The sequence below is a fragment of the Onychomys torridus genome, chromosome 15 (genome assembly GCF_903995425.1).
Source record: "Onychomys torridus chromosome 15, mOncTor1.1, whole genome shotgun sequence".
NCBI lineage: Eukaryota > Metazoa > Chordata > Mammalia > Rodentia > Cricetidae > Onychomys > Onychomys torridus.
In genome coordinates, this window is record NC_050457.1 from 1,468,977 (window position 1) to 1,485,667 (window position 16,691).

Genomic DNA, 16,691 nt, shown 5'->3' on the forward strand with positions numbered 1-16,691 from the left:
TGAGGTACTTCTGAATTTAGCACATAGGCTAAATGTTGTAGGGGTATTTTAAAATGGAAATTAGTATATTATTTTGTTTTGTAGGGGTTATTACTGATACATATTGAGTGCAATGACAATATATTTTAAAACTGCATAAGTTAGACTTGCTATAGACATTGGTTTTATTAGAAAAGAGAATTTTCTGGGTCAGAAGTTGTAAATTAGCTTTCTCATGTATACATCCCACAGATGTTTCCCTTATAGTTATGAAGTATTTTGATCATAAATGTGTAAACTATTTTGGTTTCAAATGGCAGTGCTAAAAATAGAGATGTTTCTTTTGAAAACGAGAAGTTTTGTGATAATGGACAAAATTCATGTTAATAACAAATTGTAACCGCATAGTGGCTGTTATTTGCAGGCAGAGTCAGTTGTCTGCAGTTCATTGCTGGTCTGCCATGTGTGTGAATTTACTTTACCCATCTGAGTTCACAATGTAGATTGGTCTTCCCCTATTTGTGGGCAAATAAAAATATAACAATGTGCATGTAAAGAAATTTCTTAATTTTTCATTAGTAAATTAAAGGCATCATGAAGCTTTTTGATTTATTGTGGGTTTTTTCCCCCTGGTACATCAATTTCCTTAAGAGGTGATAGGAAACACTAGAAGTAGTCAACATCCTAAAAATGTTAATTTTCTTCATAACTGATCCCACTAGTTGGTGGAAAAGAAAGTAACTTCAAAGTTAGACTTCCTGGAGTTCCACTATTTTACGCTGTAATTTCTTTAGGTCTTTCTGTACTTTATATTTCTCTAAATCCATTTTTGTTTTTTGTATTTTTTGGAGAGAGCTGAGGGAGTCATGAATTGATTTAAATCCTAGAAGAAGAAAAGAGAATAAATATACTGTAACAATGCATTGGATCTTTCCCACCCCCAAATTAGCTCTTCCACAGTCCATAATTGATCATCATTTAATTCAAAGCACATTAAGTTCTATTAAGACAAATATAAAAATATACAAAGATAAATGAGTTCATAGCAGCCTAACTGGAATCTGGACTTCTTGTGAAAACTGTTTTCCCCTCTCTGTAAACATACTGGGGCAGGAGGTATCTAAAATATTTTCTTCTCTCTGTAGGCTTTGAGAAAAGATTTGTGGGCTTTAAAAATTCCTCTTAACCCCTTGACATGTAACCTGCTTGAAGGAGCAAAAGAGTGCTGCCTGCTGCCCTCTTCCCACCCCTACCCCCTTATCCCCCTACCGCCCCCCACCCCGCTTCTATCTGTATTCCTCATGTCTAGTCCCTCAGGACCATAGGCCTGTCAGACCGTGTCCTACCCTGAGGTCTTCCACATAGTTGCTTCTCAACACCTTTTTATTAAAAGCACAATGGAGTAAAACACTCATTTGTACTCTAAAATAGAACTCCCACTTAGTAAAATAAAGACAAAGTTTGAAAAATTCTCCTCAACTCATCCTAAGCAGCTAGCATAATTAAACCTCTGAAAATGAAGCAAAGGCCCATTGAGTTTGGGATATGACTCCTGGCTACATAAGTCACTATTTTAACTTGGTGGAAGGAGGCGGGGCTTGTGAGGGTTAGCTTTCTAGGCAGCACATTCTACTTACATGCTGGGAACACTGGGTGGACCAAGACTCTGATGCCTTCTCAAGGCACCTCCATTGTGCCTCTGTAGGGCCACAATTTTGTGGAATTTACATGTGTATTTTTCCTATAAGTACCATGCGCTAACTGACTGTGCCACTGGAACTCCAACATGTGTATTTTTCTAAGACCTATAGGATACAACACGTACTAGAGCTTTCTTTAATAAAAGAACTTGTGTTCCTCAGAATTGTGACTCCAGGCAGATGGCTGCTCCACAGCCCCTATTCCTTGGCCTTCTCTTTGACAGATTAGAAGAGCCTTTCAAATCAATCCTTTGAAGTCAGCTCAGCTTGACACGGCTGCCTTTAGCCTCTTAAGAAGAAAAGCAGTCATTACAAGGACTCAGCTAATGCATCTCTCTTCCTCACTTGGAAAGGTCAAGTTGCCATCTGACATCTGTCTAATTACCTGCAGTTCAATGAGAAGGCCATTTGACTTAGTCTTTTAAGTTCATAATGGAGCCATAAGTCAGGTCTTTGTGAGCCCAAGAACTTGTCTCATAAGTCCTACGATCCAAAGATCTTAGAAAGTAAAACTACTCACAGCAATGGCAGGCGTGTGACATCGCCAAGAGGAAATGAAGAATGCCTACTCATTTACTTACCTTTCAGTATTCTGCTGACCTCCTGGAAGATGTTTAGGGAAGCCAGATTAAATGCATGATGATGTCACTAATGACAAGACTGGCTAAAAGCAGAAACCTGGGAGAAATTGAGACAGGAAGTGAAGACCAGCTATTCTCTGCTCACCTGATTGATAGTCACTTTGCATTTTCTCTAATTCACTCCAGATCCGCTTTTCCATTTGGTTCATCTTCTTGGACAGTTTATTTTCTATGAGTTTTATTTTGTTTAGTTCTGCTTCCTGTTTCTGGGAGTTAATGTAATTCTCCAAGTTGCTTGAAAGTTGTAGTATTTTTTCTTCCATTTTCGTCTCAGACTTTTCCTAAAAGAGATCAAAAAGAAAAGCAGATTGGGTTTATGCTTCAGCTTAGAGAAAGTGCTGTTTTCTTCATGGAAAACACCAACTTTTATGTCTCAAACTGTAGTCATAAGTGTGAGAGTTAACTCCTTTGTTTAACTTGGTCCCTTCCGGGCTCTTGTGACTCTATACATAGAGGGGCTGGAATTGCTGAAGTGCCTGGAAGGTTTGGAAGTGTAGTCTGGTGTTTAAAGTATCACAAAGGAAGATAATAGATAGTGTTTTCTCTAGGCTCCTTGGAAATGCTTCTAAGTGTTAGAACTAATCCTTACTCCATAGAAGTTTACATCTCCATGTGGACCCCAATCAGTGAGAAGGGTGACTCTCCACGCCAGCTGTTCATTTTTTTTCTACAAGCCCCTAGGTCATACCCCACCCCAGAAGTTCTGACTTAATTGGTCTATGATGGAGCTCAGGAGTTAGTACATTAGGAAAGTTCAGCAGGTGATTCTAAGGTGTTGGGGGTGGCCACAGTGTGGGGTTGCAGCGGCAGCTTATGATAATCAGGGAGCAGAGACTGAGCACAAATGGCATGGCTCCTTTGAGTCTGTTTCCTGGTGTTTGCTTTGGGAATAGTGGCTTCAGTCTTTCTTTTCCTCACAGGATGACCCAGGGGCACCTCCTACTGCAGAGTGCTTGGAGTGATTGTGGAGTTGGGGAAGGAGCCGGCTCATTAGCAGACGGGGAAATCTGACTACACCATAGACTTTGTGTTGCCCTTCTCTGTGGAAGTGGGGCGCCAGCTGGACAGCAAGAAAGAAGCCCATAGGAATATTTCTCATATGCCTTGTCAGCCTCACTCCAAAGACTGGGACTTTCTTCTCATGGTCTGTTCTGGAAAAGAGTTCTTAAAACTTTCGGTCTATGCCAGGCATGGTCCCAGCAGTCAGGAGGTAGAGACAAGCAGATTTCTGTGAACTCCAGGTCAGCCTGTTCTACACAGAGAGTTCCATGCCAACCAGAGCTACATAGTAAGATCCTGTCTCAAAAACAAAAACAAACAAAACTTTGCATCTACTAATAGATCTCCAGATAGGGTAAATTTCTTGTCTCTCCAGAAACTTTCAAACTGTCATGAGCCCAAATTTCACCTAGGAAACTTGCCTACAGCCACAGATTCCTAGTGGAGGACCCCAGAAAATTGATTCTTAGGTTTGGACTGAGAATGTCTTTTTAAATTTTTTGTTCTTTAAAAAGACGATTTCTTCAAATTGTTTTGGTGCAGGGAGAGTATGATCTGGGAAATGTAGGCTCACACATCTGCAGGGGAGCTTCCTGGAGCAGAGGCAGGCACTGGACTCCTGTAGAGATTTTAAAATACAAATAAGCTCCTATGCAGCAAAGATTACTGTCAAGGCTGGAACAGCTACACAGACTACCCAGAGGACAGTGGCTGTGTGAACCTTATGAAATAGCAGAGCTCCTTACCAGCTTTTCCTGCACAACCTTCAGACATTCATTTATGTGACCCAGGTGGTCTTTTCTGTACTTGATAAACTGGCTTTCTGTCCATTTTTGATTGCTTTCAACTTCTTCATACATGTTTGTAGAAAGTGAGTTAAATCTAAGAAAATAATTAATGCATGAACTTAAACATTTAGCATTAAAAAAGATGCAGTAAGATAATGGCCCCAATGCCTGGGCGAATACTTATAGTCTAACTTGGGAGGTGGGGTCCTTCCCAGCACTGTCAGCAGCCCTCAGTATACCACAGATGTAAACCTGCATGGTGACAGCTAGATTGTAAGCTCACTGGTAACATTCTCATACAGAAATGCATTTTATTATCGATGTGAAAGCCCCTCAAGGCTTGAGGTTCACTGTGTGAGAGAGAGAAATACTCAAGTCATTTCATGTAAAGAGCTAGATTGTGTGTATTTCAGGCCCTGTAGCCTTCTGGTTTTTGTCAAACAATGCTGCCACTGTGATAGGAGAGTAGCTATAAACAACACAAACAAATAGCATAGCTGTGCTCTGATCAAACTGTGTTTGTATATACCCAGAGTCAAAGTCCAAGAAATATTTTCAGATCATGCAGTATAATTCTTCAAAACTTATTCAAAGGTATAAACTGCACCACCTCTGGGCAGTTTGGCTGCCTGAGTCTGCTGACCCTTGCTTTACAAGCTCCACTATAAGGCAAGGAGATAAAAAGGACCTGCAATGTTCAGTAGAGGAAGGTGGGGGAGAAGGTTGGAGAGAAGTGTCTAAAGTTTTGCTTGAGTAGTGTGTGCCCTGGGGAATCAGCATTACCATCTCCTCTGCCCAGTGGATCAAGTGTGGGTGGTTTTGGAGCTTCTGGTGGCATCATGTGTGCTGAGTTAGTCTTGTGGCAAAACAAAGACCCCAAAAAAACAAATAGCAGTCACTAAAGCAGCAGTTACAGAAAGGGCCTGCTAGCATGGAGAACTGTAAGAGCCTTAAATAGCAAAGAACAGAAGATTTTAGCAAATGGAAGTGAATGTTGTTTCAGAGGTCCAAAGCATTGTAAATAGGTAGAATTTATATAAAATGTCACTGTAGAGTGGCTGAGGGGCATACAGGAGAATCATCTGAAATTACAGAGATGTGTACCTGAGAAGGAAGGAGAGGAAGCATGGAAGTTGTTCCTAAGATGGCAATTTCCGATTCCCTTTAGGAACAGGCCTAAGTATCAGGCTGACAGGAATAATGCATGATGGTTGTCATGGATGAGAAAATACTTCAGAGTGTGAAGTATTGGCAAAGTAATAATTGTTCTGATATTTTTTCTGATGAAATTAGGTACAGATTAGTTTATGGTATTAATCATTAGAAATCAAAAGATGTGAGGGCCATATGTTTATATCTTTCTGGCTGCCAAAAAAAAGTATTTGGATTCATACTTAAAAAATAGAAGTGGCATACAACTACAATGCCAGCACTTGGGGGACAGAGGCTGGAGGCTTTTTCACAATTTCAAGGCAAGCCCGGTCTACTTATTAAATTGTAGAATAGATAGGGCTAATAGATAGTGAGACACTCTCTAAACACAGGAGAGGAGGGGGTAGATGGAAAGGAAGAGAGAAAAATAACAACCAAAAACAGGTGCTACAAGACAATTCCTATTTAGACCAGTGGCCGTCAACTGCAGGAGGTGAAGTAATATCCGGAGACATTTTCATTGCCAGCACTGGGAGGTGCTGTTGGCATTTAGTGGGCAGAGACTAGGGCTGTTCCGAAGCATCCACCAGTGGCATACAGCCAAGAATCACATAACTGAGCCATCATCAGCAATGCTAAAGGCTGGAGTCCCTGACTTGTATTCCCAAGCAAGGGATGGGGAAAGGAAGTTCATTAAATTCTCATCTTCATCACATCTAAATTTTCTAACATTAATTTCTGAAACACATAAAAAATATATCTTGATTCAGCTGAGTCCCTCAACAATGAAGAACATGAAATCAGTTTCTCTTCTTAACAGTGTCATGATTCCCAATCACCTGTGTAGCCAGCTAATTGTTGTTAGATATAAGACCAATATGTGTTACATGGACAATACCATTTGGTCCAACATTCTTCTTTGTGGAATGCTTCCTTAGTCTCTCCTGCTCTCATTCATTCAAACTTGTCTGTCGGCAAACACCATTTTAATAGAAGTCTCTTTTCTGACCACCCTGAGAAAGAGGACCCTTTACCTCCTGTGACATTCACTTACCCCATGTCTTAACTATTCTACTGCCGTGAAGAGACATCATGACTGTTACATAAGAAGACATTTAATTGGGGGATTGCTTACAGTTTCAGAGGATTAGTCCATTATCATCATGGCAGAGGGCATGGTGGTACACATGGCTCTGGAGCAGTAGCTGAGAGGCACATTCTGATCCATAGGCAGAGAGAGAGAGAGAGAGAGAGAGAGAGAGAGAGAGAGAGAGAGAGAGAGATCTTGGGCCTAGGGTGGGCTTTTAAAACCTCAAAATCTACCCCTAATGACACACCTCCTCCACCAAGGCCACACCTCCTAGTCCTTCTCAAACAGTTCCACTAACTGGAGTCTAAGTACTCAAACGCCTGAGCTTCGGGGGGGCATTCTCATTCAAACCACCAGACCCCATTTACCGAAAATTAAGTAGGCATGGCCTTGTCACTTCATTTCTAGGTCTTCTATTCTGTTACAATGGTCCCTCTGTGTGTGTGGCCATCCCACCCCCACATTCCCCAGGGTACTCTTGAGCAAGAACAGTAGGAAATAGAAAGATAGCCGGGGAGAGAGAGAGAGAGAGAGACAAGATAGCCTTGGGAGGGTGTGGTGGTATGTGTTCCTCAAAATACTGTGCACTCTAATAAGCTTACCTGGGGTCAGAGAGCAGACAGCCACAGTATTAAACATAGAGGTCAGGCACTGATAGCACAGGCCTTTAATCCTAGCGTTCCAGAGGCAGAGATCCATCCAGATCTCTGTGAGTTCAAAGCCACACTGCAAACAGCCAGGTGTGGTAATAAGAGCCTTTGATCCCAGGAAGTGATGGCAGGAAGCAGGAAGGTATGTAAGGCATGAGGACCAGGAACTAGAGCTGGTTAAGCTTCTAGACTTCTAGCAGCAGTTCAGCTGAGATTGATTCTGGATGAGGACTCAGAGGCTCCAGTCTGAGGAAACAGGACCAGCTGAGGAACTGGCGAGGTGAGGAAGCTGTGGCTTGTTCTGTCTCTCTGATCTTCCAGCATTCACCCCAGTACCTGGCCCTGGATTTGTTTTTATTAATAAGACCTTTTAAGATTCGTGCTACAGGAGGGCCTTTATCTTTATCCATCAGGCCCCAACTGTCTCTGCCAAAGGGCTTTTAAAGGAATGCCAAGAGGTAGAGCAAAATAGGAAACCTCTGTGGACCCCAACATATCTGTCTATTTTTATCCCAGAATCAAACTATCTTTATTACTGTAACTCTACATAGTATTAATTGAGGTCAGATAATACCTCCAGCATTGTTTTTATTCCTTAGGATTGCATTGGCTATTTGTGTTCTTTTGTGGTTTTGTATGAATTCTTGTATTGATTTTCCTATATCTGTGAAATGTGACATGGGAATTTTGATAAATTTTGCATTTATTCTGTTTAATATTGATTTGATAGTATAGACATTTTCACAATATATTAATTCTACCCACCCAGAAGCATGAAATAATTTTTCACCACTTACTATCTTCTGTGATTTCCTTTTTCAACATCTTGAAATCTTTGTTGTAAAAGTTTTTTTATTTCTTTAATTAGACATTTTCTTAAATACTTAATTTTGGAGAGAAATATTTTTAATTGAAAAATGTTTCCATGCAATATAGCCTGATCATGGTTTTCCATCCCCCAACTCCTCCCAGATCCTCTCCACTTTTCCACCCACCCAACTCCATGCACTTTCTTCCTCTCTTTAGAAAACAGGTACCTAAAAAAAAACCCAACCTTGTCTTTCTGGGATGAAATCCACTTGGTCACAAGGTGTAACCTTTTTGATGTGTTTCTGAATTCTGTTTACAAATGTTTTGTTAAGAACTTTTGCATCTATATTAATAAAAAAAAAAAATGGTCTGGGTTCCCTGCTAAGCTAAGGGCTGTTCCTGTCAGGGAAACAAATAGGTTTGCTGTGGATGATTGATTGATAAATAAAACACTGATTGGCCAGTAGCCAGGCAGGAAGTATAGGCAGGACTAGCAGAGAGGAGAATTGAGAGAACAGGAAGGTAGAGAGGAGGAGATATCAGCCTGCCATCCAGGAAGCGTCATGTAAAGGCAGCAGGTAAAGCCACGGACCATGTGGCGACATATAGATGAACAGAAATGGGCCAAGAATAAGAGTAAGAGCTAAACAATGGCAGGCCTAAGCTAATGGCTGAGCAGTTTAAATAATATAAGAGTCTTTATGTTTATTTTATAAGTGGGCTATGGGACTGCTGGGGCTTGGCAGGACCCAGAGAGAAAAACTCTAGCTACATAGGCTGATGGTGGATCTGCACTTCTTCTTCAGATCCAATCCCCCAGTTTTATCCTCAGCTTTATAGCAACAAACCTGATGTGGTCTCTCTTTCCTCTCTGACTCCACCCCCCAGCAGATCACAAAGATCTTTTCCCCAACCTCCCTTCTATCAACTCATTCCATTATCCCAGCCTCCTACACCAGCAGGCATTCATAGGGAATATATCTGCCAAGCAGGTTAGGGAAACAGGTAAGTCAACTGAAGACCTTCACCACTCCCTCCTCCCCTCCAAACCCAACCCCCTAGTCTCATTCCTAGCTCTGCAACAGTACACCAGGTGCACCTTCTTATCTCCTTCCCCACATCTCCTGTGGATCCTACAGACAATCCCCTTCTAACCTCTCTACCCTGACTCACTGCTTTGTCCCAGACCCCAATCCAAAACCTCCAGCTCTCCCAAGGGCTTCTCCTTCTTCTAGGGAGGAAGTAGGATGATAGTGGATTCACTCTGCTCCTTCTGCTCCTCCAAATCTAATCCCCCCAGTCTCATCCTCAACTCTGTAGCAAAAGACCTGCTTTGGTCTCCCTTCCCTCTCTGACCCCATCTCCAATGGATCAAAAAGACATTTTTCTCCAACCTTGCTTCCCACAGTTCATCCCTCTATCCCCGCCTCAAACAACAAAGGTACTATGTTTGAACACATCCATTGAACAGGCCAGGAAAACAGACAACACACAGGCATTCCAGGGAGGAAGCAGAAACCAAGAAACACCCATAAAACAAAGACGAATCCAGAAATCGGCAACTATACCTTGAATCATCTCAAACCCAGCTGCCTAACTACAAGCATAAAAACACAATAACAGTTAGGGCAGTTTTTCTCCACTAGAGCCCAGCTATCCTACCAAAGCAGGACCTGAATACTCCAGCACAGCTGAAGCACAAGAAAAAGGCCTTAAAACCAACCATATGAAGATGATAGAGGTCCTTAAAGAGGAAATAAATATACTCCTTTAAAAAAAAATTACATGAAAACTTAACAAATAATTGGAGGAAATCCAAGAAAACACAAACATTAAAAAGAATAAAGCCATTCAAGACCTAAAAATGAGAATAGAATTAATAAAACACAAGCTGAGGGATTTTTGGAAATGAAAATTTAGGAATTTGAACAGGAAACAGAGAAGCAAGTTTCACCAACGAAAACAAGAGATGGAAGAGAGAGTCTCAAGCATTAAAGATATGATAAAAGAAATGGATACATTGGTCAAAGAAAATATTAAAGAACACATCAAAAATATCATCCACCATTATCAACTAGTCTTCATCCTAGAGATGCTGGCATGGTTCAATATATGAAAATCAATACATGTAATCCATCAGATAAACAAAGTGAAAGAAAAAAAAAACCACATGATCACGTCATTAGATGCAGAAAGGCCTTTCACCAATGCCCCTTCATGACAAAAGTACTGGAAACATTAAGGATACAGGGGGCATACTTGAACATAATAAAGATAGTTTACAGCAACTCAATTGCCTATATGAAATTAAATAGAAACTTATAGCAATTCTACTAAAATCAGGAACAAGACAAGGTTGTTCACTCTCTCCATATCTATTCAATATAGTACTTAAAGTTTTAGCTAGAGCAAAAAAGACAACTGAAGGAGATCAATGGGATATAAATGGGAAAAGAAGAAGTCAAAGTACTTTTATTTGCAGATGATATGATCCATAAGTGTCTCTAAAAATTCCACTGGGAAACTCCTACAGCTGATTAAACACTTTCAGCAAAGTGGCTGGATACAAGACTAACTCACAAAAATCAGTTTCCTTCCCATATACAAATGACAAAGGGACTAAGAAAGAAATCAAGGAAACAACACCTTTCACAATAGCCTCAAAGAATATAAAATATCTCGGAGTCAGTAAAATGACATCCTTTTGATCTCTAATTTTACTAATTTGTATTTTCTACTTTGTCAGATTTACTAAGGGTTTGTCTATTTTACTAAATTTTCAAAGAACCAACTCCTTGGTTGAGTTTGTGTATTGTTTACTTAATGTGGTTGATGTATTGTGTACCCCAATAAACTTATCTGGGGTCAGAGAACAGAACAGCCACTATATTAAACATAGATTTAGGCAGTGGTGGCACATGCCTTTAATCCTAGCATTCCAGAGGCAGAGATCCGTCTGGATCTCTGTGAGTTCAAAGCCACACTGAAAACAGCCAGGCATGGTGACACATGCCTTGAATCCCAGGAAGTGATGGCAGGAAGCAGAAAGGTGTATAAGGCATGAGGACCAGGAAGTAAAGCCTTTTTAAGCTTTTAGCTTTTAGCAGCAGTTCAGCTTAGGTCCATTTGGATCAGGATTCAGAGGCTTTCAGTCTGAGGAAACAAGATCAGCTGAGGAATTGCCAAGGTGAGGTTGAATGTGGTTTGTTCTGTTTCTCTGGTCATTCAGCATTCACCCCAATACCTGGCTCCAGGTTTGTTTTTATTAATGAGACCTTTTGGAAATTCATGCTACATCTTAATCTTGATTTCATTAATTTCTTCTCTAATTTTTATTATTTCTTGCTTTCTACTGTGTTTGGGACTAGCTGCATGATTTTTAAGAGTTTTGAGGTTAGGGTATGTGATTCTTTAATATGAACACATAGTGCTTTACACTTTCTGTTTGGGACTGCTTTGGCTGCATCCTAGGGCTTCTGATAGCATGCATTTTCTGTTTATTTGTCTCTGGAATTTTTAAATTTCCTCTCTGACTTCTTGGATTACCCAAAGTATGTTGTTTATTCTCCAAATATTTTTGTGGTTTCGGTAATTTTTCTTGTTGCTCACTTCTAGTTTTATTGTATTATGGTCTGGTAGGAAACAAGGAATCATTTCAGGTTTTTTTGTTTTTTGATTTTTTTTTTTGTAAATTTATTTTGAAACTAAAAATTTCTGTGTAGCAAAGGGAACAATAAACAGAGTTAACAGATGGCCCAGAGAATAGGAGGAAATCTTTACCAGCTACATTTCAGACAAGGGGCTAATATTTAGGTTTTAAAATGAATGGCAGGAATTAAATACTAAGGAAATGAAACTGTCAAACAAGTAGGCAAATTAGCTAAATAAAGTTTTTAAAAAAGAAATACAAATGGTTGGTAGCTATTTTTAATATATTCAATATCCCTAGCCATTAAGGATGGCTATCAGCAATAAATCTGACAACAAATATTAGAGAGGACGTGGAGAGAAAAGAACCTTTATTTGCTGTTGGTGGAGGGTACAAATTAATACAGCCATTGTGGAAATCAGTTTGGCAATTTCTGAAAAAAATTAAAAACAGGACTACCATATGACCAAGTCCTGGGTATATCCAGAGAATGCCATACTCTGTCATAAGACATCTGCATCCTCTTGTTTATGGCTGCTTTATTCATTATAGCAAAGACTTGGAATCAATCAACTTATCTTCAACAGATAAATGGATAATGAAAACTTGGTATTGATGTAAAATGGAATGCTACTGAGCTCTAAAAAAATGAAGTTAAAATTTTGTAGGAAGATTAATGGACTTAGAATGTATGTTATTAAGCAAGGTCACATGATCTCAGAAAGAAACTGCATGTTCTCTCTCATATGCAAAATTTAACCAATATTATATGCATATATGTAAACAAATGTACATATGGGTGCAGTGTAATAGAAAGAAAGAAGAACAAGAATGTAAATATAAGGAGATGATGAAGAAGGACAAGATGCAAGTAATGGACACAAGTTATGAAAGAGTGTATAAAGCTCATTGTTTTTCTAGTTTTGATTCTGCCATGGAATTTTTGGTTTTGGTAGTAGATAAATGCATAAAGTATATTCAACAGTGAAAGTACAAAATTTAATGTGAAGTTCTACAGTGTCTGTTCCCAATGCCTATTCTAACCATTTAAAAGTCCACTGAGATGTATAGACTTTGGGTCTGGTTAATTTGGCTGTGTAACATTTTTATTTATTTGCAAAGCTTTTTAATAAGGTTTATAAAATACAAATGGACAGAAAAAAAACTTGTCAAGCTATTTAGAAACCTAATGTGCTTTGACTTTCATCTTCTTTTCTCTGTCTGGGGGAAGTAATTAATTGTTATGGTTTACAGGGACAGTAAGTCCCAGGTAATCAATAATCTTACAACTGAGAACTGAGACTTTAGGCTTACTTTTGCTTGTAATGAATGTTAGCATTTGTTTCCTTATCACAAATACAGTAGGAATGTCTCTCTGAACAAGAAAACAAAAACTACGCCCAAGTAGCATTTTCTAGAAAGGTGTGTTGCTAGTTGAAATTCTGAAATTAAAATAAAGCCAAAAACACAATTACTATTGTGACCTCTTTATTAAAAAGCCAGCCTTCAACTGGAGAATGACTTTCCTGTTAATAGTGGAAATCAGACTCCATCTGCTGGTAATATATTAAAACAGAACAACATTTTAAAAAGCATTATCCTTCAAAGATAAAGTAAAACAAGTTTGTGTAAATTTTTGCTTAGAGTTTTCTCTAACATCGTGAATATGATTTGCCTTAACTCTGTAGATTATAAAACTAATAGTTAAAAATTGCAATATCATTAATTCATGTGTATGACATTTAAAATTTAATTACCATATCATCTAGACTACTGGATGTGGGAGCAGTTCAACCATAAGTAGATAGATAGATAGATAGATAGATAGATAGATAGATAGATAGATACATACATACATACATACATACATACATACATACATAGATGATAGATTATAGACAGACAGACAGACATACAGACAATAGGTAGGTTGGTAGGTAGACGGCCCTTTTAAAATTTTTCTTAAAAGACAAAAGTCAGACTTTTAAATAAAGCCAGAGTCCTCACAAGGACAATGCAAGCTACTCATTTTGTTCTTGTTTATTTTTTATATACATGAAACAAATACTAACTCTCACCCCCAGGGTAATTCTAGGAAGATTTAAGTGGAAACTGAAGGTACAGCAGTGGCTGGCCAGAGCTGTGGTGAGGTCAGTGGTGCAGATGCCTTGGTTATGGTTGCCATATTTAAACCACATAGCTCTGTTGTGAGCCAGTGTTACCAGGGCCACTAACACCCCAAACAATTCACTGAATGAACATTTGTAGAAGATTTTAAGGTTTTGTTTTTGTTTTAAACTCAGACTGTGGCTTGACAAATTGAATTTAAAAAGTTAAAAAGAAAGAAAAGAGAAGAAAAAAAAAGCAATGGATTGTTGTGAACTTATAAACATACTTTCACTTTTTGTAATTATATTTTTTACATGTGTCTGGTAGACTATGTGCTATTTCTTTGAAGATTGAGTCAGTTTTGCACCTCATGTCAGAAGTGAGAAATTAATTCTAACAAATATATTTTTCTCCTCAGATCTCCAGCACTGGACCAAATAAACAAACAAAAAACTAAATAAATGTCTTAGAGGCATCATGTACTGATAGTAACTTTGGAGTTAGACACTACTTGTGTGATTTGGGCTTGCCACTTCATCACAATAATTCAAAATGTCCTGTCTTTTGAGTATGATAAGACTTGCCATGAAGGGCTGGGTGCAGTGCGAGTCTTGAGGGCCTGATAGGTTTCTGTAAAGAAGACTATGTTTTTATGTCTGTCTGTGTCATTCGACACTGTTCGACTCTTGTTTTACCTCTGTTTAGCTTTTCACTTACCTAGCCTTTCGTCCCACCTGTATGTGTCTAGGATAAGTTACACATATAATTCTCAAAGCTCCCCCATTCATTCATTGGCTTCCTTTTGTGTTTGAATATGTGGTGTGCTAAGTAAACAAAGATGGGTGTCACACAGTCCTGTTTTGGAAACTCTTCAATTTTCTACCACGACACAACTTTTGAAGTTTGGTGATGAGATTGGACTTCATGCTTTTACATCACTGACCTAATGGCCATTTCTTTTCTCACAAATGGCTGTCCGTTAAGCAGTGAGAACTACTCAGTGAGTGACTGCCCCTGACAAACTGTATTAAAAGATGGCTGCTTCTCATGATGGGTATAGTTTTGCCATATGAGCATTAAATTGTTCACTAGGGACATTTCTTAGCTGAGTAAGCTTCCTTAGGAAGGAAGTGGCTCCGAGGGGAACTCCCATGCCTATGTCTACTGTTAGATCTAGTAATAGGTGGTAACATGGTAGGCATCACTATGAAGCCTGCATACAACATGGAGGCTTCTAAGTTCAATTAAAATATGTTCAACTGACAGAAAAATTTGTTACAGTCTCTAAATGTGAAGTTACTTATCTAAAGTTAGCCTTAAAGTCATCAAAATATTTTTTTGAAAGCCACGTCCTTTGTTCAGAGACATTGCTTCTTTTAAAGAGAGAAAAGCAAAATCCACACATAATTCACTCAAAATGTAAATGTATATGTCTCAGCATTCTAACATCAGCATTGAACTGTATGCTTTTGGAAAGCTGCAGAAGTACTTACTGTTGTTTAAAAGCAGCTTTGACAGGTGCTGAAATCTGACACGCCAGGGTAAAGCAGAGATGCTGTAAACAGCCAGCCAATCTTACTTTGCATATATTCAAAAGCGTTTGTAACACACACCTCAGTCAAAAATGATAACAGCCCTAATGGGAGGAACCCTGTGAGTTGCTAAGAAAATGATTTTAAAATTTTGATGCAAAATTTGACAGTTAAGAATAGTCAAATCACAGAAGAGGAAACTCAAACACTGAAGAGGATGCACATTGAAAGCACACACTTTTTTTTGTCTGGTAACCTGCAAACATTACAAGGGAAGCATGTCTGGTTCTGATGAGAGCATATGCAAAGACCTCTGTGTACACTGCTCATAAAATACTATGTAAGAGAGAAACTTATAACCAGTTACCTGTGTACACGTTCACTGAGATGTATAGCCTTTGGGTCTGTTTACCTTCACTGTATGCTGTTTTTTCATTTGCAAGTTCCTTATAATAAAGTTTTTTTTAATACATTTTTGACCTAGAAAGTATTATTTTACCATGCTAATTAAATCTTAGTTAATATGCAAAGTAATAGGCTTTACTATGGCATTTTTGTCCTTAAATGTCATTATATTTTGGGTTTTTGTTTTTGTTTTTGTTTTCCAAGACAGGGTTTCTCTGTGTAAGCCTGGCTGTCCTGGAACTTGCTCTGTAGACCAGGCTGGCCTCAAACTCAAGAAATCTGTCTGCCTCTGCCTTCCGAGTGCTGGGATTAAAGGTGTGCTCTTCTTACTTATGCCTGTCCTTCACTCTTGTCTCCTTGTCTTCATGGTCTCTTTCCTCCATCCAAACAGTCTTCCTTCTGCTGTCACAGCACCATATTCCATTATCTCCTCTCTCTTTCCACACCTGAACATCTTTTCCTCTTTATCATTGTTCCCTTCCTATTTCCTGACCTGAACAGCACACACACACACACACACACACACACACACACTCACACATGCACATATACTCTCACACACACTCACACACACACATTCACACATGCACACACTTACACACACAGTCTCACACACACACTAACACACGCACACATACACTCACACACATACACACACACACACACACACACACACACACACACACCATACACAGACACACTCTCACACACATGTGCGCACACACATATTTTGCATACGACATAAAATATGCAAAGTTTGTCTTTCTGAGTGTGGCTTATTGCATAATCATCTCCCATTCCACTTCCCCATAAATTTCATGATTTCATTTTTCTTTATGACTAGAAGAAATTCTACTGTGCATGTACTATATTTTCTTTATCCTTCATGTATTGATGGACATCTAGTCTCATTCCATTTTTTAACTGTTGTGAAGAGAGCAGTGATAACCATGAGCATGTAAGCATTTCTGTGTATCTTGACTGAGTACCCTTTAGGTGTATCTACTCAAGAGTGGTATAGCAGGTTCATATGGTACTTCTATTTTTAGTGTTTTCAGGTACCTCCATGCTAAATTCCATAGTGGCTACAAAAGTTCACAGTTTAAATTGTATATATAGAAGTGTTTGTACTTTTCCTTTTCCTTTGAATATTTTTCTTTTCCTTAATCTGAAAGTAAAGTGATTAG

General features: G+C 38.9%; 1 protein-coding gene across 1 annotated transcript in view; it reads right to left on the minus strand.

Annotated features, from left to right (window-relative positions):
- Positions 1 to 404: 404 nt before the first annotated feature.
- Fam81b (family with sequence similarity 81 member B) overlaps positions 405 to 16,691 on the minus strand; it is a 63,928-nt gene continuing 47,641 nt past the window's right edge. The window contains exons 7-9 of the mRNA XM_036206710.1: positions 4,066 to 4,201; positions 2,406 to 2,601; positions 405 to 862 (exon numbers count right to left, since the gene is read on the minus strand). Of these exons, the coding sequence (XP_036062603.1) occupies positions 729 to 862; positions 2,406 to 2,601; positions 4,066 to 4,201 (466 nt within the window). The 3' untranslated portion in view covers positions 405 to 728. The remainder of the gene's footprint in view (positions 863 to 2,405; positions 2,602 to 4,065; positions 4,202 to 16,691) is intronic.